The sequence below is a fragment of the Oncorhynchus tshawytscha genome, linkage group LG19, assembly GCF_018296145.1.
Source record: "Oncorhynchus tshawytscha isolate Ot180627B linkage group LG19, Otsh_v2.0, whole genome shotgun sequence".
In the NCBI taxonomy this organism is placed as follows: Eukaryota; Metazoa; Chordata; class Actinopteri; order Salmoniformes; family Salmonidae; genus Oncorhynchus; species Oncorhynchus tshawytscha.
The window spans coordinates 40937023-40959916 of NC_056447.1; the positions used below are offsets into that span (position 1 = coordinate 40937023).

A 22894-nucleotide genomic window follows, 5' to 3' on the forward strand; every position below is an offset into this window, starting at 1 on the left:
GTTCTAATAGGTAGAATCTGAGGTCCCAGATGGCAACCTACAAACACACACACACACACACACACACACACACACACACACACACACACACACACACACACACACACACACACACACTAGTCAGACAGAGTTATTTATGGGACTAGCGTACTGTACTGCTGAACTCATTGAAAGTTTCGCTGTTCGACTGCTTCTAAACTTTCTTCAATAATTAATTTGACTTTGTTTCCCTGGGCCTCTTCCAATAGTCAGCCAATAGGGGATGGCTGACTAGCTCCTCTGATATGATGACTGATCACAAATACGTTCAACTGTCTGTGGTAATGCTGGCCTGGTCTGAGTGGTCCTCACCCTGCAGTATGTCCTCCCGACCTATAGGTGGAGCGTGAGAAGTCAAGCCTCCTGATGAACCTGCAGGAGTCCCAGACCCAGCTGCAGCACATGCAGAGCGCCCTGACGGAGCAACACGAGAACGTCCAACGCCTCACCGAACGCGTCAACGTCATGAAGCACCTTCAAAGTGACAAGGAGATGGCTGATTCTCAGGAGTCTGAGAAGTCCAACGGGTTGCCCTCGCCCTGTCACCGCGACGACGAGGTGGACATCCACAGGATGGACATCCTGGAGTGTAAGTACAAGGTGGCAGTAACCGAGGTGATCGACCTGAAGGCGGAGCTAAAAGCCTTGAAGGAGAACTATAACCAGTGTGTGGAGGGCCAGGGGGAGGAGCGGAGCAGCAACGATGGGAAGGTCCAGGCTCTGGACGAGCAGGTCAACCGGCTGGAGCAGAGCTGCCACGATTCCCACGATAGGGTGGAGTGTTTGGAGGCAGAACTAAAGACGGCGACGGATGTGGCCTCAGAGAGCCACAGCATGCTGAACACAGCGCAGGACGAGCTGGTAACATTCAGCGAGGAGCTGGCCCAGCTCTACCACCATGTGTGTCTCTGCAACAATGAGACGCCCAACCGCGTCATGCTAGACTACTACCGCCAGAGCCGTAACACCCGCAGCGGCAGCCTCAAGGGCTCCGAGGACCCCCGGGCACTCCTCTCTCCCCGCCTGGCTAGACGCCTCGCCGCTATCAACGCTGGGTTCACCGAGGCCCCACGGAGCCCCATAGACTCGCCTTACAAAGAATCCCCCAGTGGGGACAATGGGGAAACAGGGAGGGAGTCCCCAGCACCAGGCAGCCAGGGGAGCCCAACCCGTTCCCTCATGGGCTCCCCGGTCATCAACGGCACCAACGGCCCTTCCTCCTCCTCCCCCGTGCCTCCCGAGGCAAGTGGAGATCTGCGTAAGGAGCCCATGAACATCTACAACCTGAACGCCATCATCAGGGACCAGATCAAACACCTGCAGAGAGCCGTGGACCGCTCCCTCCAACTGTCTCGACAGAGGGCAGCTGCCCGGGAGCTGGCCCCCTTGTTCGACAAGGACAAGGAGGCCTGCATGGAGGAAATCCTCAAGCTCAAGTCCCTCCTCAGCACCAAGAGGGAGCAGATTGCTACGCTAAGACTGGTGCTCAAAGCCAACAAACAGGTGAGCAGAGCACTAGGGTTGAGTACCTCTGGTTCCAGATCTGGCCACTACCTGGGAATGTCATCACATTTTTTTGATCATTCTCTAACAGGTTTGATCAATGTTCCTTTGCCTAGAGCATTACATTAGACCTGTTTTTTTTGGTAGAGATATAAAGTCGAAACCACATGTTTAAAATCTGATATTTTGATTTGAACTTAACCCACTCTCTATTCCAGACTGCAGAGGTGGCGCTGGCTAATCTAAAGAGCAAGTATGAGAATGAGAAGTGCATGGTGACAGAGACCATGATGAAGCTGAGGAACGAGCTGAAGGCTCTGAAGGAGGACGCTGCCACCTTCTCCTCTCTCAGGGCCATGTTCGCCACCAGGTGAGGGGAATTCTGGGATCTCATGCAGCTAATTACAGCACAGATGTGTAAGACTGTGCAAAGAGGATGAGTTTGATTTCAGTGTATTCCCGGCTTGCACAAGGGTATTTCTTAGTCTCTCTCTGTCTCTCACTCTCTGTCTCTGTCTGTCTCTCTCTCTGTGTGTGTCTCTCTCTCTGTGTGTCTCTCCCTCTCTTTCTCTCTGTCTGTCTCTGTCTGTCTCTGTCTGTCTGTCTGTCTCTGTCTGTCTCTGTCGCTCTGTCTCTCTCTCTCTCTCTCTCTCTCTCTCTCTCTCTCTCTCTCTCTCTCTCTGTCTGTCTGTCTGTGTCTCTGTCTGTCTCTGTCTGTCTCTGTCGCTCTGTCTCTCTCTGTCTCTGTCTCTTTCTCGCTCTGTCTCTGCCTCTGTTTCTGTCTCTCGCTCTGTCTTTCTCTCGCTCTGTCTCTGCCCCTCTCTCGCTTTGTCTCTATCTCTCTCTCGCTCTGTCTCTGTCTCTCTCTCGCTCTGTCTCTCTCTGTCTCTGTCTCTGTCTCTCTCTCGCTCTGTCTCTCTCTGTCTCTGTCTCTCTCTCGCTCTGTCTCTCTCTGTCTCTGTCTCTCTCTGTCTCTGTCTCTCTCTCGCTCTGTCTCTCGCTCTGTCTCACTCTGTCTCTCTCTCGCTCTGTCTCTCGCTCTGTCTCTCTCTCGCTCTGTCTCTCTCTTGCTTTGTCTCTCTCTCGCTCTGTCTTTGTCTCTCTCTCGCACTTTCTCTCGCTCTGTCTCTCTCTCGCTCTGTCTCTCTCTCGCTCTGTCTCTCTCTCGCTCTGTCTCTCTCTCGCTCTGTCTCTCTCTCGCTCTGTCTCTGTCTCTCTCTCGCTCTGTCTCTGTCTCTCCCACTCTAACTCTGTCTCTCTCTCGCTCTGTCTCTGTCTCTCTCTCACTCTGTCTCTGTCTCTCTCTCGCTCTGTCTCTGTCTCTCTCTCGCTTTGTCTCTCTGTCGCTCTCTCTCTCTCGCTCTGTCTCTCTCTCGCTCTATCGCTCGCCCTGTCTCTCTCTTGCTCTGTCTCTCGCTCTGTCTCTCTCTCGCTCTCTCGCTCTTTCTCTCTCTCGCTCTGTCTCTCTCTCGCTCTGTCTCTCTCTCGCTCTGTCTCTCTCTCTCGCTCTGTCTCTGTCTCTCTCTCGCTCTGTCTCTCTCTTTCTCTCCTAGGTGTGATGAGTACGTGACTCAGCTGGATGAGATGCAGAGACAGCTGGCAGCGGCGGAGGATGAGAAGAAGACCCTGAACTCCCTGCTCCGCATGGCCATCCAGCAGAAGCTGGCCTTGACCCAACGCCTGGAGGACCTGGAGTTTGACCACGAACAGACCAGGGACCGCGGCCGCGGCACAAAGGTGCCCAAGATCAAGAACAGCCCTCCCAAAGTAAGTCGACGAGCCGCTCTCACTGCTCCCCCCAGCCCTACCATGATACACAGCCCTTCCTCCACCAGCTCCCACTCCTTCAACACCTCCCTGACCCTCTGCAGCCCTCCCTCCCTGGAGCTGCCCCTGTCCTCCAACCCCTGGTCGGCCTCAGACAGAGGCTCATCCCAGTTCTCTTCCTTGCCTCCCCTGGGTGACCCCCAATGGTCCCTAGGCACTCAGACCTTCATCATTGACCCAGAGTCGCTGAGTTTAGAGTTCTGTCGACTCGTTAACAGTCGAGACTCTGGTCTGCACTCTCCTAGCTCCGCCCCTGCGTCTCCCTACCGCTCACCCATTCCCAAGACTTGGCAACACTTGTCGCCGGGGTCGGTGAGAACTCGTACCCAAAAAGACGCACCTCGGCCCTCTGCTCTGGCCACATCTCCCAGCAACCCTGTCCCTCGCTCCTACAGTTCCCAGATGTCCCAGCCCTGAGTCCAGGGGGGTGGGTTGGAAACAGAGAGGAGGACAGACTGGTTTCCTGTTTCCTGTTTCCTGTGTCTGGCTTGACCTATGCCTATGCAGTACTGTGACACTCTTCTCAGGGATTGACTATGAGAAGGAGCCCAACAGAGCTTGTTCCATCTGCAGACAATACTCAACAGTCTTTTTGTAGTTTTGGGCTCATAAGGCACCACAGTTGCTATTGTCCATTTCTGTAAATAAAGGGATTTAGAGAATAAATGAAATATACTGTATGTGAGAAATATACTAGAAAATGTGAAGTTCTAATGAAAAATAATGTAGGATTTTAGTGTATGAGGATGTGGTGTGTTTAATGAGCTAAGATAGTGTGAGGGATACTTGTACATTTTGGAGATATTTGATGCGCTATAACACAATGTATTGTGTATTTGTATTTCCCACCCTTGGCACATACTTCTCATATCACACAACCTAATTATTTTTCCAATGGCTATTAACATTCTTAGGCAATTGATTTTCCCTGTTGTATTCAATACATATGATAAAGTCTCTTTGTAGTCAGTACATGCGTTGCTTTTTCCAACCATCTAAAGACTGTGCGCAGAGCTACCACGTGTACTGTGGGCCTCATTGACCAATGGTGCCACTCAGTGGCCGATTTACACAGTTACAGCTGAAACACATTGATAGCCATTGGAATTCCTCAGTCTACCCCAGTAGAGGCTGGTGGGAGGAGCTACAGGAGGACGGGCTCATTGTAATGTCTGGAATGGAACTGAGTCAAACATGTGGTTTCTATATGTTTGATGTGTTTGATACTGCTCCATTGATTCCATTCCAGCCATTACAATGAGCCTGTCCTCCTATAGCTCCTCCCACCAGCCTCCTCTGATCTATCCCTATGAATGTTTGCCACAGAAAATATTAAACCTTGTTTAAATCTCTGGGAATCTTCTTTTGTTAAGCAGAGATGGCAGCGATGCAAATTATACAAAGGAACCTTATCTATTTCTTCATTGGTACATTACTATGTAGGCCACTTTACAGTACTTCTCTGGCTTCGTTTACACAGGTAGCCCAATTCTGATCTTTTTTTCACAAATTGGTCTTTTGACCAATCAGATCAGCTCTGAAGAAGATCTGACGTCAAAAGATTTTATGTAATTGGTCAAAAGACCAATTAGTGGTGTAAACGCAGTCTCTGACACAGTCTATCAATTAAACAATTTTGATAACACTGCAAATCATAATAAATAATAATAATAATAAATCATGTCATGAGAAAAATTTCAAGGAATCATTCTAGTTTGTATTCCCCGTGATTGATTAACATTTTCAAGCCATTGTATAATATTAATCTTACATTTTCCACAACTCTAGAGCAAAAAGCATTTGACAGAAGTCCCTTCCACGTCTCTACAGAGATACACTGGCTGACCAAGCTCTACCTGATTTCAGAGCCACAATCCATTGTCCCTTCTCTACATTATACTAAGTACACTATAGCTTGACTTCCTTGTTCCTTGTGACCTTAGTCTATAATGAATATAGAAAACATAGCAAACACAGTGCGTGTGCGAGACAGAAACTGAGAGAATGAACTGTCATGCTTTTTCTGTCAGTGTTGATAGATGTTTGTTGTGGCATGCATGTTACTTTGTTCAGTCCGATCTAAGAGAAAGTATATAAATGGTTTAAATGCAGATAAACCATTCAGAGCAGCATGGAAACCAGTGTGACCTCCTCTCTATGATACCCTAACCACACACCCAGCCCTACTACGCTCATATCACCCTGAAAAGCACCCCAAATCAACCCTATGCCCATACCATGTAGTGCCAGCTGATGGCAATGTCTACCAGTTACTTCTCACACTGACCTAGCTGTGGTTATTGGCTTTTGGCTCCTACAGTGGTCAAATGTTTTTATTGACACAAAAAGAGGTGAAGAATGTCCATGTACATTCAGCTCCAATCCCTGTGACATAACATTGGTTGGACTTTGACTCTATAAAAATGAAACCCAAGGCTGCAGGGTCATTCATTCATTCATGACTTATATTTGTGTATGATACTATAACTCATCTGATCTAAATATGCTGATTTGTTTTTAGCCCATAGCCGTACATGAGCAGCAGTTGATTACTAAGTCTGACAGCCACCATGATAGTGGTTTGTTTTTGTTTGTTTGTCTCCTTTTGGTGCAGCACAGAAAAATACATGACTGGATTTGAAACTGTGCGTAAATGTTCTATGTGTGTCTGTGTTTCCTTGTGTGTGTCCTGTACGTTAATAGTGCTGTCCATCCTCCTCGGGGGATGGATAGAGGAATGCCTTGTCAGTTGGGTCAGATGAGGCTGGTCTTAAATAACGAGCAGTCATTCAGTGATGCACAAGCCCATTATTGGCCTTGCAAAATGAACAGAGAGCTCTCTTTCTTTTTCTCTCTATCTCTCTCCCTTTCTATTTCTTTCTTTCTTTATCTTTCTCACTCTTATATAAACATAAATAACAATTCTCACAATAACAAGTACACAAAATGCACTTCTGTGGTATGTCTGACTGTAGAAAGCATTATTAATTTAATTTCTAGACAAATAAATCATTTAAAAAAAGCATAAGAATGTGTAATTGTATTAACTCAAATGGACTGTATTACAGTAAGATGTTAACTTGCAAAATGTGATATTCCAATAAAATGAAAGCAATTACAAGAAAGATTGCTAAAAGCATAAACATTATAATGCAATATGCTCTCATGTTATACTCCAAAAGAGAGCAGAATGTTTCCCAACTGACGTCCTCTCCTCAGACATGTTGAGTTATTACATGACGAGGCCACTGTGTCTCTGTCCCTGACAAGAGTCTTTCCTCCTGTCTGTCTGTCCCACTAACCCTGACTGTCACCACTCTGTATATCTGTCTAATGTATCAGTTTCTCATAGATTGTCAGCAGCCTGCTGCCTCTGCCTCAGTATCGTCACTCTCCCCACAACTAAGAGCCTCCATAGCCTGCAGGTAACGTCCCAGAGGCCTGAGCTCTACATCTCTTTCCACTTCTCTTACTCGCACTACTTGTGCCTTTGGCCTACAGGATATACACAGCATGCCCCACATGGCTGGTTCTTAAAGGCCCAGTGCAGTCAAAACATTATTTTCCTGTGTTTTATATACAGTACCCTCCACACTTATTGGGACAGTGAAGCATTTCTTTCTTATTTTGGCTCTATACTTCAAAAGTTTAGATTTGAAATCCAACAATGTGCAGACTGTCGGCTTTAATATGAGGGTATTGTCATCCATATCAGGTGAACCGTTTAGGGATTACAGCACTTTTTCTACATAGCCCCCCCCCCCCATTTTAGGGAACCAAAAGTATTGGGACAGATTCACTTATGTGTATTAAAGTAATGTAAAGTTAAGTATGTGGTCCCATATTGAAAGAACACAGTGACTACATCAAGCTTGTGACTCAACACATTTGTTGGATGCATTTGCTGTTTGTTTTGGTTGTGTTTCAGAATATTTTGTGCCCAATAGAAATGAATGGTAAATGATGTATTGTGTCATTTTGGAATCACTTTTATTGTAAATAATAATTTAATATGTTTCTAAACACTTCTACGTTGTGCATGCTACCATGAATATGGATAAACCTGAATGAATCATGAATAATGATGAGTGAGAAAGTTACAGACCGACAAATATCATACCCCCTCAAAAAAGGTGAGAGGTTAGCATGTCTTAGGGTATGATATTTGTCCATCAGTAACTTTCTCACTCATCATTATTCATGAGTCATTCAGAATGATCTGTAATCATGGTACTATCCACATTAATGTAGAAGTATTTAGAAACATATTCTATTCTTATTTAGAAATAAAAGTGACTCTAAAATGACACAATACATTATTTACCATTAATTTATACTGGGCACAAAATCATCTGAAACACAACCAAAATAAATAGCAAATGCATCCAACAAGTTTGTAAAGTTACAAGCTTGATGTAATCATTGCGTGCTAGGAATATGAGACCGAATACCAAACTTTTGACTAATTCAATACACATATTAGTGAATTTGTTCCAATACTTTTGGTATCCTAAAATGGGGGGACTATGTACAAAAAGTAAGGCTGACAGTCTGCACTTTAACCTCATAGTCATTGTATCAATTAAAATCCAATGTGCTGGAGTACAGAGCCAAAACAAAATGTGTCACTGTCCCAATACTTTTGTAGCTCACGGTAAATTTCCACACTATGAGGTTGGAATAACACTGTGAAATTGTGAAAATCATGAAATTCCCTTTTAGTGTAAGAGCTGTTTGAAAATAGTACCTGGAATTTCAGCCTGTTTTGGTGGGATGGAGTTGTGGCCTGCATGGTGACGTCACCAGGCGGCAAATAAGTTAATACGCCAATAAGAAAAAGAGTTCCAAACATCTGCCAATAACAGCTAGTTTTCAGTTTCCCCTCCCCACTCAGACCATTCCCAGAGAGTTTTTTTTATTTTCTTGGTTGTTCTTGACCATTTGAATTGAAAACAATCACAGTAAGGTTCCCCAGAAATGATTTGATATTGAGATAATAAGGGCTGCATTGCACCTTTAAGACACAGATATGAATTAATTAACTATAGTTGTTTCATCAAACACATTTCATCATGGGTATCTGTATAATAGTTCACACACACACAAATTATTAACTAACTCATTAAGACGTGAAACTTGTGTATTTTTACTCACAGCACATGGAGTAAAAGGGTGAGGCGTTGGTTTTTATAACTTAGCCACATTAAACTGTTTTGTACTACTGAGCAGGATAATGGCTATATTGCTGTTGGCAAATTCATTGGTTTTGCATGACACTTTTGCCACCAGTAATACTCTGCTTCTTCTACTAATGCAGTCCTAGATCCGTTTCATACAGAACTAACTAGTTCATCTCACTACAGTCCCCAACCTCAGCCCTCTATAACCCACCCATACAGTAGGTATCTCATTGCCTCTGAATTGTCACTACAGGCAAATGCGTAACTGCTGACACATCTAATGTCCTGTCTATTTCTTTTCTTATTCGTAGTGTTGTTTGACCAAGTCGGTTCTCCCAACATATTTTAAATGTGCTTCACCTTTCCTGAAATTTTAACAATTTCCATCGCTGTTGTTTCTGGGAACAGTTTTGGTCCCTCCTATTTGTTTGTTTGTTGATTTCTGAGCACTTTATAGCATCCTTGGGATACATGTCCTTTTTACTATATTCCCTGCTATCCTGTCCTCTTTCGCTCTACTCTCTTCTCCCTCCCGTCCTCCTCGCAGTCCATGTCCGAGTCCGAACATTGTGACAGCCCTCCAGGAGGACCAGACACCACCCCTCTCCAGCAGCAGCAGAGGCCCCCTGGACCCACTCAACAGCCTGGTCCAGCAGCATCATCCCCAGGTCCCTAGGCATCTAGCCAGTGCGCCCCTACCCATGGGCTCAGGCCTCCTGGAGACACACAGCACCAGAGACTCCTGTCTCCCATCTCACTCAACCTGGCATCCCACTTCTGTGTTCCCTCAGTAAGCCCCGCCTCCACAGGCCACACTTTCTCCTGGTTGGTCGGGTTACAGAGAAGATGAGGGTTGCGGTGCTCCTCACTGGTTGGGCTGAAATGACGTCAGATCCTTTCCAGAAAAGATAGACTGGAGGACCGGACTGCAGTGCACACACCAGACTAGCAAATATTATTGACTTAAACAATGTATTGTATCTATATGATTATTTATTATCTATTTAACTGACTTGGTTATTTATTGATTTGTGTTTTGTTCATATTTGTGTTTTGTGATATCATTTGATTGTTGTTGGTCATTCTTTAAAATGAAATTCAAAATGAGTATTATTGCTGTGGTGTTTAGACTTACTAAACTATGGCTGTTATGTTCTCATTGATATCGTCAAAAAATAAAAACATTTGACATATTTCCAATTGAATATTACAAGGTTTTGGATGGTCTACATCCTACAAGTTTAGCATCACATTTTCTGTCAATAACAAGGTTTCCTTTTGGTGATGTGAGATGCTTACAAACTTGCCTAACAGACCAGACAGAATATTAGCCATGTAAAAGCATCAGTTTGTAAGGATCATCTCTGTAATAGCTTCTGTCTTTACATGGTAGTGTTGAAGTACACAATGAATTTGATATCATTGTGGAGAGACTAATTGAATGGAAGTGATATTGCATTACAATGGTAATCTTTGATGAGGTGGGTTGTCTTGATTTTAACTACCAATCTAACATCACTACACTTGAGATGCTTTTTTTATACAATTTTTTTGCAAGACAAAGATAATATTTTTTACATCCGTTTTTTTTTTTTTACCACAGTTACTGCTGAGGTGATTGATTATGTTGTCATGTAGGTGAAATCGGATTTGACATAGACACTCTGATACTAAAGGTAGGAGATGAGGAGTTGACATCTGGGTTAGTAAGCCTGGATGTGGCCTTTAGAATTGCACCAGTTGACTCGACCCTGATCTGTGTGACAAGACTCCCCTCCTCAGTTTAGTTTTAACACATTTCAGATAACACAATCCCCCCATGCTGTGGACCCCTAGTATCATCTTTCTGTCTAAATAAGGCATTTGAATTCGCTCTTCTTAAACATGGCATTGTTTATGTGTCAGAGATTGCTTGTTTAATGTCTAACCCAAAGGAAATTACGGTAATCAAATATCATGCTGGGGCATGAATGAAATACTGTAGTTTCAAACCAAAGGTAAACTACCTTCTCCTCCAAACATTGTTCTTTACAAGCACAATAAGGACTTTGCATTGAAGAAATAACAGTGGACATCTCGATCCAGGCATCTCTCTTCCGGTTATCAGAGCCATGTATAGATCTACCCTGTATATGGCTTTGTCGGATATGATATCATGACACTAACCAGCAGGCTGAGAACAGGGATGAATACCAAAGTCTTCCAGGATATAGGAAGGATTTTGTGAGTCACACGCTTACACCTTCAGATCAATTTGTATAAAGCTTTGATGATCTGGTTAACCTAGTTGAAACATTAATGCAAGAAGAGCCAAGAACAAACTGTGTGTTTGTGTTGATGATGTAGCTAATGTTTGAGTTGCATGATTCACATCCACTGTATCTCTTTCTCTCTTTCCTTTGAGTCGATAGTAATGATTATGTCTTATGTTTAACTAGTCAGCTTTATTGAAGGGGAATCTGAACACCTAGTTCCTTATAGATTGGAGCCAGATGCATTGTGATAGAGTTTTCTTACAGTTCTCTAGTCATTCATTCACAAATGTGGGTGGATTTATTGAACTTAATTGGGTTTATTCTGGTGAGACATGTATACTGTAACCACAAAGGACAATCACCCTTAGAATCCACACAGTTAGTGCTGGTGAAAGCATGTTTGCAACCACATTGTTTGTATTATGAAACCTTGGGTGGAACAGAAGAAGATGAAGAAGAGGAGTGAGGTTCAAAGCTAGTCTAGTGACTGGTGTCTGGAGAACATTTTGTCTACTCCTTTGGTTGTTGCGCAAGTTCCTTCATCATTGGAAGATGGCGATACAGTACAGTGCCCTGGCGTTAGAGACACTAATCAATAAAGAAAAAAGGAACTAAAAGACAGCAATATACTGTATTGGGTTTCTTTTTTTCTTTTTTTTTTACTCCATTTAAAACAGTGTAACATCGGCTTCAATACCAAATAAAAACAACTGTCTTGGAGTAATATGGACTGGATTGGCTGAGTCTTTTTTCTCAAGTATGATGGTCCTAATAACCTTATGTATGTCATCCATTTCATAACAGTTTCCATTTATTTGGAAGTGTTACTTTATCATTATGGATGTTTATTACAGTCAATACCACAGGCACAGCACAACCTGTCATTATTTTACATTAGATTGTATGCAAAACACCTTTCAGCTATTCAAGGAAGTGGTACGTTCTCTCTGTAATCTATTTTTTTCCTACAACCAGCACGATATTCATATCGCAATAATAGCCTATTGATCACTATCTTGTTCCATATCGAACGGGGATGGGGGGGTTCCTCCTCCAATCAGAGCAACGGATACAGTCTGCAACAGTGAAACAGGGCGGGGTTTGAAATAGTCTGCTTGAAGGTGATTGTACAGAGATAAACGGATCATGATGATTTAGGGGAGCGCAGAGCGGACGCAGCAGCGCTTTGACTTTGGACTTTGTCATCAGCGTTTATAGTGGCTATCTGGGAATATATATGTGTACTTGCCAGTGACACCTTCAACACGTTTGTTTCATTTTGCGGTCGATGATTAGTTGGAATATTGTTTGACATGGAATGAAATTAACTGTAGCCTAATATGTTGAATGCTAATTGTGCATTTTAGTGCTCGAGTAGGCTCGACTACCCGATAGAGCTGCTCACTCTGTAAATCTTTTTCGATGTTGGAACGGTCAGCAGAGGATAAGGACATGGACGACTTCAGACGGGTCGCCTTCCGGAGGAAACCCCGAACTTTTGTCGAATCCGACATGGAGCATGATGAATATTCAGGTGAGTGACTGACCGATGGCGGTGCGTAGCTGGTAGTGGCGTGTTTCGCTCAAACGGCCAAAAAACATATAAAACTCAGATCCTCAACATTGGGTACAGTGAGTGTAATATTTGGTGTAACATGTCTAATAACGTGTGTAGTAGTGCCTTGATACTGTGAAATGTTAGGGTTTGCTTTTGGCTATTCCATTACAGTGATCATTTTTTACTTTTGTGCATATAGAAACTAAAAGAGATTCTGTTGCCTGGCTTCACTGTCCGTCCACACTATTACTTTAACAATCTTATCGTGTTACTGTAGTTGTATGTACTGTTTCACATACCTTGCACATCATAAATCAATCAAATGTATTTATAAAGCCCTTTTTACATCAGCCGATGTCACAGTGCTATACAGAAACCCAGCCTAAAACCCCAAACAGCAGAGATGCAGGTGTAGAAACATGGTGGCTAGGAAAAAAGTCCCTAGAAAGGCAGGAACCTAGGAAGAAACCTAGAGAGGAACCAGGCTCTGAGGGGTGGCCAGTCCTCTTCTGGCTGTGCCGGGTGGAGAATATAACAGTACAGGGCCAAGATGTTCAAATGTTCATAGATGACCAGCAGAGTCAAATAATAATAATCACAGTGGTTGTAGAGGGTGCAACAGGTCAGCACCTCAGGAGTAAATGTCAGTTGGCTTTTCATAGCCGGTCATTCAGAGTTAGAGACAGCGGGTGGGGTAGAGAGAGAGAAAACAGCATGTCTGGGACAGGTAGCACGTCAGGTGAACAAGTCAGGATTCCATAGCCGCAGGCAGAACAGTTGAAACTGGAGCAGCAGCACGACCAGGTGGACTGGGGTCAGCAAGGAGTCATCAGGCCAGGTAGTCCTGAGGCATGGTCCTAGGGCTCAGGTTCTCAGAGAGAGAGAGAGAGTGAGAGAGAGAAAGAGAATTAGAGGGAGCATACTTAAATTCACACAGGACACCGGATAAGACAGGAGAAATACTCCAGATATAACAGTCTGAACCTAGTGCCCCGACACATAAACTATTGCAGCATTGGGTGAACATAACCTAGTCATTGGGTGAACATAAATGGTTGCCATAATCTTGGGCTAGGCTATTGAGCTATTGTGAAAGTATGGAATGGCCAACACACCTGTAGTATGTGTTTGTACAGAGAGGGGATTGCATTGCACTAGATTGCTGATTGATGAACAGTCAGATATGTATGAGGGGGAAGGTTGCAGACATGCCTTAACCTGTTATGTAATTTCTTTAATGCCTCAAATAGTTTTCTATTTCAACCCCTTGACTAGTGTTCCTTCTTTCTGTTGTTACTGAGAGTCTGTCCAGCCTGTGCCTAGGCATGCTACAGAGAGAGAGGGGTGGAACACTTACATGGCCCAGTCTTGTCTCTCCGTCGTGGGGAGATTAAATGTGGTTGTGCAAACAACATGGAGCATTGCAAATATTTTATTGAAATCAGAGCCAACTATAGACTACGTGCCTTCTGTTTGGTGAAAACTTTGCCTTTGGGCAATGTCACCTCCAGGAGAGAGTGGTGAGGTGACCCTTTAAGGCTGAGTTCATACTAACGGAAATAGACAAATTAGATGTTACTTAATTAAATCAAGTGGGGTGAGCCAGCAGCAGACTCTATAAGAGTTGAGGTAATACTGTAGAGTTCAGAGACACCATGTGATCAGTCATGAGTCATCCTCAAGCGTCTCCTCTGACCTGCAGTCACCTGCTGCTCTATAGTCACCTGCTGCTCTACCCCCTGTAGTGCCTTGTGGTCAGAGGTCAAGCAGTTGCCATACCAGGCAGTGATGCAACCAGTCAGGATGCTCTCGATGGTGCAGCTGTCAAACTTTTTGGGGATCTGAGGACCCATGCCAAATCTTTTCGGTCTCCTGAGGGGGAACAGGCAATGTTGTGCCCTCTTCACGACTGTTTGGTGTGTTTGGACCATGATGGTTTGTTGGTGATGTGGACGCCAAGGAACTTGAAGCTCTCAACCTGTTCTACTACAACCCCGTCAATGAGAATGGGGGCGTGCTCGGTCCTTCTTTTCCTGTAGTCCACAATCATCTCCTTTTTCTTGATCATTTTGAGGGAGAGGTTGTTATCCTGGCACCACATGGCCAGGTCTCTGACCTCCTTCCTATAGGGTGTCTTACCGTTGTCGGTGATTAGGCCCACCACTGTTGTGTTGTCTGCAAATTTAATGATGGTGTTGGAGTCGTGCCTGGCCATGCAGTCATGAGTGAACAGGGAATACAGGAGGGGACTGAGCACGTACCCCTGAGGGGCCCCTGTGTTGAGGATCAGCGTGGCAGATGTGTTGTTACCTACCCTTACCACCTGTGGGTGGCCCGTCAGAAAGTCCAGGACCCAGTTGCAGAGGGAGGTGTTTAGTCCCAGGGTCCTTAGATTAGTGATGAGCTTTGAGGGCACTATGGTGTTGAACGCTGAGCTGTAGTCAGTGAATAGCATTCTCACATAGACGTTCCTTTTGTCCAGGTGAGAAAGGGCAGTGTGGTGTGCAATAGAAATTGCATCATCTGTGGATCTGTGGGGGCGGTATTGGGTTTGGCTACAGACGTGAGTGCTACGGGTCGGTAGTCATTTAGGCAGGTTACCTTAGTGTTCCTGGGCATGGTGATTTTCACAAAATCTATGGTGGTCTGCTTGAAACATGTTGGTATTACAGACTCAGTCAGGGACAGGTTGAAATTGTCAGTGAAGACACTTGCCAGTTGGTCAGCACATGCTCGGAGTACACGTCCTGGTAATCCGTCTGGCCCTGCGGCCTTGTGAATGTTGACCTGTTTAAAGGTCTTACTCACACCAGCTACAGAGAGCGTGATCACACAGTCGTCCGGAACAGCTGATGCTCTCATGCATGCTTCAGTGTTGCTTGCCTCGAAGCGAGCATAGAAGTCATTTAGCTCGTCTGATAGGCCTGTGTCACTGAGCAGCTCGCGGCTGTGCTTCCCTTTGTAGTCTGTAATAGTTTGCAAGCCCTGCCACATCCGACGAGTATTGGAGCCGGTGTAGTATGATTCAATCTTAGTCCTGTATTAAAACTTTGCCTGTTTGATGGTTTGTCGGAGGGCATAGCGGGATCTCTTATAAGCTTCGGGGTTAGAGTCCCGCTCCTTGAAATCGGCAGCTCTACCCTTTAGCTCAGTGCGGATGTTGCCTGTAATCCATGGCTTCTGGTTGGGGTATGTACGTACAGTCACTGTGGGGACAACATCATCGATGCACTTATTGATGTAGCCAGTGACTGATGTGGTGTACTCCATAATGCCATCGGACGAATGCCGGAACATATTCCAGTCTGTGCTAGCAAAGCAGTCCTGTAGCTTAGCATCTGCATCATCTGACCACTTCTTTATTGACCGATTCACTGGTGCTTCCTGCTTTAGTTTTTGCTTGTTTAGTATAGATGAATGTATAGTGCTGACCCAGCAATAAGTCATTGTAGAAATCAACTAATGACCTCAAATCAAGTACTGTATCTTATGGTGACATGTTGCATGATAGTAATGCAAGGACAACAGAGAGGACAATTACTTGGTTGAGAAAAAGCTGTTACTCTCAAGGGCGATTCCACGCCAGAGCAAGCTGAACAAATATTTTGGGTATCTCAGATTATTCTGGCAATTCTCACATAGACACTTCATTGAGAGGTAGGATGTTTGATATGATTTTTACATTTATACAAACAAATTGTGTGAAAATCATGATGAAAGTGGACCTTTTTAGAACTATACATGCCACCTGTCAGACCCTATGATCCGTGAACCGTACAGACAACATCTTGGTGTCATTATAGTCCTTATAGTGTGCTCTAAAATAAGGACTATGTCTATATTCTGGAGATTTTTTTTCTTCATAAGAATTTATACAAAATTACAAATATTATTATTAATCCAGCACAGTACAAATACCTTATTACACTTATATGACTAATTTATTACACAATCACTGCCTAAAAGATTCTTCCAAAAATAAGAACAATTGGGCGTATTTGTTGTGTTATAAGAAATTTCACATTACTTTTCACAATGCACATTGTTTATAATTATAGTAATAGCATCTTTATCTGTAACGAAGACCAACTGTTTCCCTTTCAATCCTGTTTCTGGGTGCTTATTAGCTCCACAAGATGAACAGGACTCACTACAGCAGAATGGAAGGAGTTTTTTTTTTGCTGCGTTTGATTTCTTCTTTTTTAAAGTCCTTCTTGTAGAAGAAAGTTCTGGAACATTATTAAATCATTATCATTGGATTGTATAGATGCATGGACATTGAGAGTAACAGCTTTTTCTCAACCAAGTAATTGTCCCTCTGTTGTCCTTGCATTACTATCATGTAACATGTCACCATAAGATACAGTACTTGATTTGAGGTCATTAGTTAATTTCTACAATGACTTGTTGCTGGGTCAGCGCTATACATTCATCTATACTAAACAAGCAAAAACTAAAGCAGGAAGCACCAGTGAATCGGTCAATAAAGAAGTGGTCAGATGATGCAGATGCTACAGGACTGCTTTGCTAGCACAGACTGGAATATGTTCCGGCATTCTTCCGATGGCATTATGGAGTACACCACATCAGTCACTGGCTACATCAATAAGTGCATCGATGACGTTGTCCCCACAGTGACTGTACGTACATACCCCAACCAGAAGCCATGGATTACAGGCAACATCCGCACTGAGCTAAAAGGTAGAGCTGCCGATTTCAAGGAGCGGGACTCTAACCCCGAAGCTTATAAGAGATCCCGCTATGCCCTCCGACAAACCATCAAACAGGCAAAGTTTTAATACAGGACTAAGATTGAATCATACTACACCGGCTCCAATACTCGTCTGATGTGGCAGGGCTTGCAAACTATTACAGACTACAAAGGGAAGCACAGCCGCGAGCTGCTCAGTGACACAGGCCTATCAGACGAGCTAAATGACTTTTCTATGCTCGCTTCGAGGCAAGCAACACTGAAGCATGCATGAGAGCATCAACTGTTCCGGACAAACTGTGTGCTCACGCTCTCTGTAGCTGGTGTGAGTAAGACCTTTAAACAGGTCAACATTCACAAGGCCGCAGGGCCAGACAGATTACCAGGACGTGTACTCCGAGCATGTGCTGACCAACTGGCAAGTGTCTTCACGGACAATTTCAACCTTTCAGACTGAGTCTGTAATACCAACATGTTTCAAGCAGACCACCATAGATTTAGTGAAAATCTTCATGCCCAGGAACACTAAGGTAACCTGCCTAAATGACTACCGACCCGTAGTACTCACGTCTGTAGCCAGGAAGTGCTTTGAAAGGCTGGTCATGGCTCACATCAACACAATTATCCAAGAAACTACAGACCCAATACCGCCCCCACAGATCCACAGATGATGCAATCTCTATTGCACACCACACTGCCCTTTCTCACCTGGACAAAAGGAACGTCTATGTGAGAATAATATTCACTGACTACAGCTCAGCGTTCAACACCATAGTGCACTCAAAGCTCATCACTAATCTAAGGACCCTGGGACTAAACACCTCCCTCTGCAACTGGGTCCTGGACTTTCTGACGGGCCACCCACAGGTGGTAAGGGTAGGTAACAACACATCTGCCACGCTGATCCTCAACACAGGGGCCCCTCAGGGGTACGTGCTCAGTCCCCTCCTGTATTCCCTGTTCACTCATGACTGCATGGCCAGGCAACACCATCATTAAATTTGCTGACGACACAACAGTGGTAGGCCTAATCACCGACAACGATAAGACACCCTATAGGAAGGAGGTCAGAGACCTGGCCATGTGGTGCCAGGATAACAACCTCTCCCTCAAAATGATCAAGAAAAAGGAGATGATTGTGGACTACAGGAAAAGAAGGACCGAGCACGCCCCCATTCTCATTGACGGGGCTGTAGTGGAACAGGTTGAGAGCTTCAAGTTCCTTGGCGTCCACATCACCAACAAACCATCATGGTCCAAACACACCAAACAGTCGTGAAGAGGGCACAACATTGCCTGTTCCCCCTCAGGAGACTGAAAAGATTTGGCATGGGTCCTCAGATCCCCAAAAAGTTTGACAGCTGCACCATCGAGAGCATCCTGACTGGTTGCATCACTGCCTGGTATGGCAACTGCTTGGCCTCCGACCACAAGGCACTACAGGGGGTAGTGCATACGGCCCAGTACATCACTGGGGCCAAGCTTCCTGCCATCCAGGACCTCTTTACCAGGCGGTGTCAGAGGAAGGCCCTGAAAATGGTCAAAGATTCCAGCCATCCTAATCATAGACTGTTCTCTCTGCTACCGCATGGCAAGCAGTACTGGAGCGCCAAGTCTAAGTCCAAAAGGCTTCTTAACAGCTTCTACCCCCAAGCCATAAGACTCCTGAACAGCTAATCAAATTGCTACCCAGACTATTTGCATTGTCGTCGTCCCCTTTACGCTGCTGCCACTGTCTGTTTATTATCTATGCATAGTCATTTTTAGCTCTACCTACATGTACATCTTACCTCGACTAACCTGTGTCCCCGCACATTGACTCTGTACCGGTACTCCCTGTATATAGCCTCCACATTGACTCTGTACCGGTACTCCCTGTATACAGTCTCCACATTAACTCTGTACCGGTACTCCCTGTATATAGCCTCCACATTGACTCTGTACCGGTACTCCCTGTATATAGCCTCCACGTTGACTCTGTACCGGTACCCCCGGTATATAGCCTCCACATTGACTCTGTACCGGTACTCCCTGTATATAGCCTCCACATTGACTCTGTACCGGTACTCCCTGTATATAGCCTCCACATTGACTCTGTACCGGTACTCCCTGTATATAGTCTCCACATTGACTCTGTACCAGTACTCCCTGTATATAGCCTCCACATTGACTCTGTACCGGTACTCCTTGTATATAGCCTCCACATTGACTCTGTACCGGTACTCCCTGTAAATAGCCTCCACGTTGACTCTGTACCGGTACTCCCTGCATATAGCCTCACTACGTTATTTTACTGCTGCTCTTTAATTATTATTTTTTACTTATCTATATTTTACTTAACACCTTTCTTAAAACTGCGTTGTTGGTTAAGGGCTTGTAAGTAAGCATTTCACTGTAAGGTTTACATCTTTTGTATTTGGTGCATGTGACAAATCACATTTGATTTGATTCACCATATGACTCTGTGATGTGCTGGATCCCCCTGCGGTTTAACTCCTCTGAGATGTGGTTCCTGTAAACACACTCTTCCCCATATGGTCCAAAGACTGATTTTGTGTGTATGGCCAATATCTCCAGCCATCACGCTATAACGTGTCAGTTTAACACCTGCACCGCACTTTTGTTTGTTGGCATCTTAGGAATTGTTCTGCTTGCTGAGTGAAATTTCCCTCATTAACCACAGACAGCAAGTAGCTGGATCTAAAAGTGTGGTCTGGTCGCCTGGCCTTAGTATGAGGCCATCCTCTGGGGCCATAACAAAGGTTCTGTTTGTGTTCCCTTTGCCCTGGGAAGGAGCAGGGCACCCTGGGATAGCATAGCTGGGCTGGATGCATCAATGGCTCTGTGGTGTATTGTTATTGTGGTGGTTGTTGCGCTGAGCTGAGCCCTCTGTCTCTCTCAACTAGCTTTAACTCACTCTCAAACCCTGGTGTTGCACAACTCACTCAGTTCATTATCAATATCAGAGCTTTATTATAGTCTGTTAAATTGGCATGCCATAAACATGGGTTATTACCACCTCATTGATTGTTAGCCATGAATTACAGTGACAGCCTTCCTGCAACTGCATCTTTCTGCATAGACTAATGTATGAATGATAGTTTGTCAGAATGATGAACCAGAGGTCTTCAGGTTTCCCCACGGAGGCCCTATTGAACAGGCTATAGTTTAGGTTACTACGCTAATGCTCTCGGTGCTTTCTGTGCTTTTTGGTTTTGTGTTTTCTCTCTGCGCTCCTATGAGCATGTGACTGTGTATAAACCCCTGATAGCCCATATCATGAGGTTAGAGTCAAAGCCAGACTACATTGATCTTCATCACATGCTTTAAGTTAGGCCCTGCATGTTCAAGGTATTCACCCAAGGTCAACATTTTTTTTTTGTTGCCACAAAGTCAATGAATGTTTATTGGAGTGTTCTCTTAATAATAATTGGATGCGTTGACTTCATCCATCCAAGTCTCAATGTGATTTCGATTCTATATGGGATTCAAGTTTTGGCATGAAGCTATGACTATCAATACTGTAACTCTTGGAATGTAACAGTACATCTCTATGGAAGATACAGGTACAGTGGGTATCATAAGTATTCACCCCACTTGGATTTCTTCACATTTTGTTACGTTACAAAGTGGGATTGAAATTAATTTAATTGAGATTGTATTTTGTCATTGATCTACACAAAATATGTAATGTCAAAGTGGAAGATAAAACTCCTGCCTCCTGAGTGGCTCAGTTGCAAGCTGTGCCACTAGAGTTCCTGGTTTTGAGTCCAGACTGTGTCGCAGCCGGCCACGACTGGGAGACCCATGGGCTGGCACACAATTGGCCCAGCGTCATCTGGGTTAGGGGAGGGTTTGGCTGCAGGGATGTCCTTGTCACATCATGCACTAACAACTTCTGTGGCGGGCCGGGCACAGTGCACGCTGACACGGTCGCCAAGTGTACAGTGTTTCCTCCGACACATTGGTGCGGCTGGCTTCCAGGTTAAGTGGGGATTGTGTCAAGAAGCAGTGTGGCTTGGCGGGTTGTTTTTCGGAGGATGCATGGCTGTCGACCTTCGCCTCTCCCGAGTCCGTACAGGAGTTGCAGCGTTGAGACATGACTGTAACTACCAATTGGATACCATGAAAAAGGGGTACATTTTTCTTATTTAAAAAATAAATAATTAAAAAGTGGAAGAAAAAACTCCCTGTCTTTGCCGATTTCAAGCATACCCATACCATGATGGGCATGCTGGAAAATGAAGAGGCAGTTAGTCAGTGAAGTGTTGTGTTCAGTGGAGGCTGCTGAGGGGAGGACGGCTCATAATAATGGCTGGAACGGAGCAAATGGAATGTCATCAAACACATAGAAACCATGTGTTTGATGTATTTGATACCAGTCCACTGATTCTGCTCCAGCCATTACCATGAGCCCATCATCCACAAGGAAGGTGCCACCAACCTCCTGTAGTTGTGTTGGATTTGCACCAAACATAAAGGCTTTATTTAGGGCAAAAGGTTTTTTAATTTGTCTCAGATTGCTCTGGCAATTCTCACATAGACACTTCATTGAGAGGAAGGATGTATGATATGCTTTTTACATTTGTATATGTACAGTGGGGCAAAAAGGTATTTAGTCAGCCACCAATTGTGCAAGTTCTCCCACTTAAAAATATTATTTATTTTACATTTTTTAAATTTCACCTTTATTTAAACCAGGTAGGCAAGTTGAGAACAAGTTCTCATTTACAATTGCGACCTGGCCAAGATAAAGCAAAGCAGTTCGACACATACAACGACACAGAGTTACACATGGAGTAAAACAAACATACAGTCAATAATACAGTATAAACAGTATGTACGATGTGAGCAAATGAGGTGAGATAAGGGAGGTAAAGGCAAAAAAAGGCCATGGTGGCAAAGCAAATACAATATAGCAAGTAAAACACTGGAATGGTAGATTTGCAGTGGAAGAATGTGCAAAGTATAAATATAAATAATGGGGTGCAAAGGAGCTAAATAAATAAATAAATACAGTAGGGAAAGAGGTAGTTGTTTGGGCTAAATTATAGGTGGGCTATGTACAGGTGCAGTAATCTGTGAGCTGCTCTGACAGTTGGTGCTTAAAGCTAGTGAGGGAGATAAGTGTTTCCAGTTTCAGAGATTTTTGTAGTTCGTTCCAGTCATTGGCAGCAGAGAACTGGAAGGAGAGGCGGCCAAAGAAAGAATTGGTTTTGGGGGTGACTAGAGAGATATACCTGCTGGAGCGTGTGCTACAGGTGGGAGATGCTATGGTGACCAGTGAGCTGAGATAAGGGGGGACTTTACCTAGCAGGGTCTTGTAGATGACATGGAGCCAGTGGGTTTGGTGACGAGTATGAAGCGAGGGCCAGCCAACAAGAGCGTACAGGTCGCAATGGTGGGTAGTATATGGGGCTTTGGTGACAAAACGGATTGCACTGTGATAGACTGCATCCAATTTGTTGAGTAGGGTATTGGAGGCTATTTTGTAAATGACATCGCCGAAGTCGAGGATTGGTAGGATGGTCAGTTTTACAAGGGTATGTTTGGCAGCATGAGTGAAGGATGCTTTGTTGCGAAATAGGAAGCCAATTCTAGATTTAACTTTGGATTGGAGATGTTTGATGTGGGTCTGGAAGGAGAGTTTACAGTCTAACCAGACACCCAGGTATTTGTAGTTGTCCACGTATTCTAAGTCAGATCCGTCCAGAGTAGTGATGTTGGACAGGCGGGCAGGTGCAGGCAGCGATCGGTTGAAGAGCATGCATTTAGTTTTACTTGTATTTAAGAGCAATTGGAGGCCACGGAAGGAGAGTTG

General features: G+C 44.4%; 2 protein-coding genes across 4 annotated transcripts in view; both read left to right on the forward strand.

Annotated features, from left to right (window-relative positions):
* LOC112218762 (protein bicaudal D homolog 1-like) overlaps positions 1 to 11487 on the forward strand; it is a 79614-nt gene extending 68127 nt beyond the window's left edge. For 2 of the 3 annotated variants that reach the window (XM_024379878.2, XM_042301670.1), the window contains 3 exons: positions 379 to 1542; positions 1761 to 1912; positions 3096 to 4574. In XM_024379878.2, the coding sequence (XP_024235646.1) occupies positions 379 to 1542; positions 1761 to 1912; positions 3096 to 3786 (2007 nt within the window). In that variant the 3' untranslated portion in view covers positions 3787 to 4574. Of the gene's footprint in view, positions 1 to 378; positions 1543 to 1760; positions 1913 to 3095; positions 4575 to 9096 lie in introns of those variants that run through there. The other variant, XM_042301671.1, reaches the window with a different exon arrangement.
* Positions 11488 to 11958: 471 nt separating this feature from the next.
* LOC112218764 (FYVE, RhoGEF and PH domain-containing protein 4) overlaps positions 11959 to 22894 on the forward strand; it is a 109448-nt gene continuing 98512 nt past the window's right edge. Inside the window, exon 1 of the mRNA XM_042301672.1 lies at positions 11959 to 12338. Coding sequence (XP_042157606.1) covers positions 12227 to 12338 — 112 coding nt within the window. The 5' untranslated portion in view covers positions 11959 to 12226. The remainder of the gene's footprint in view (positions 12339 to 22894) is intronic.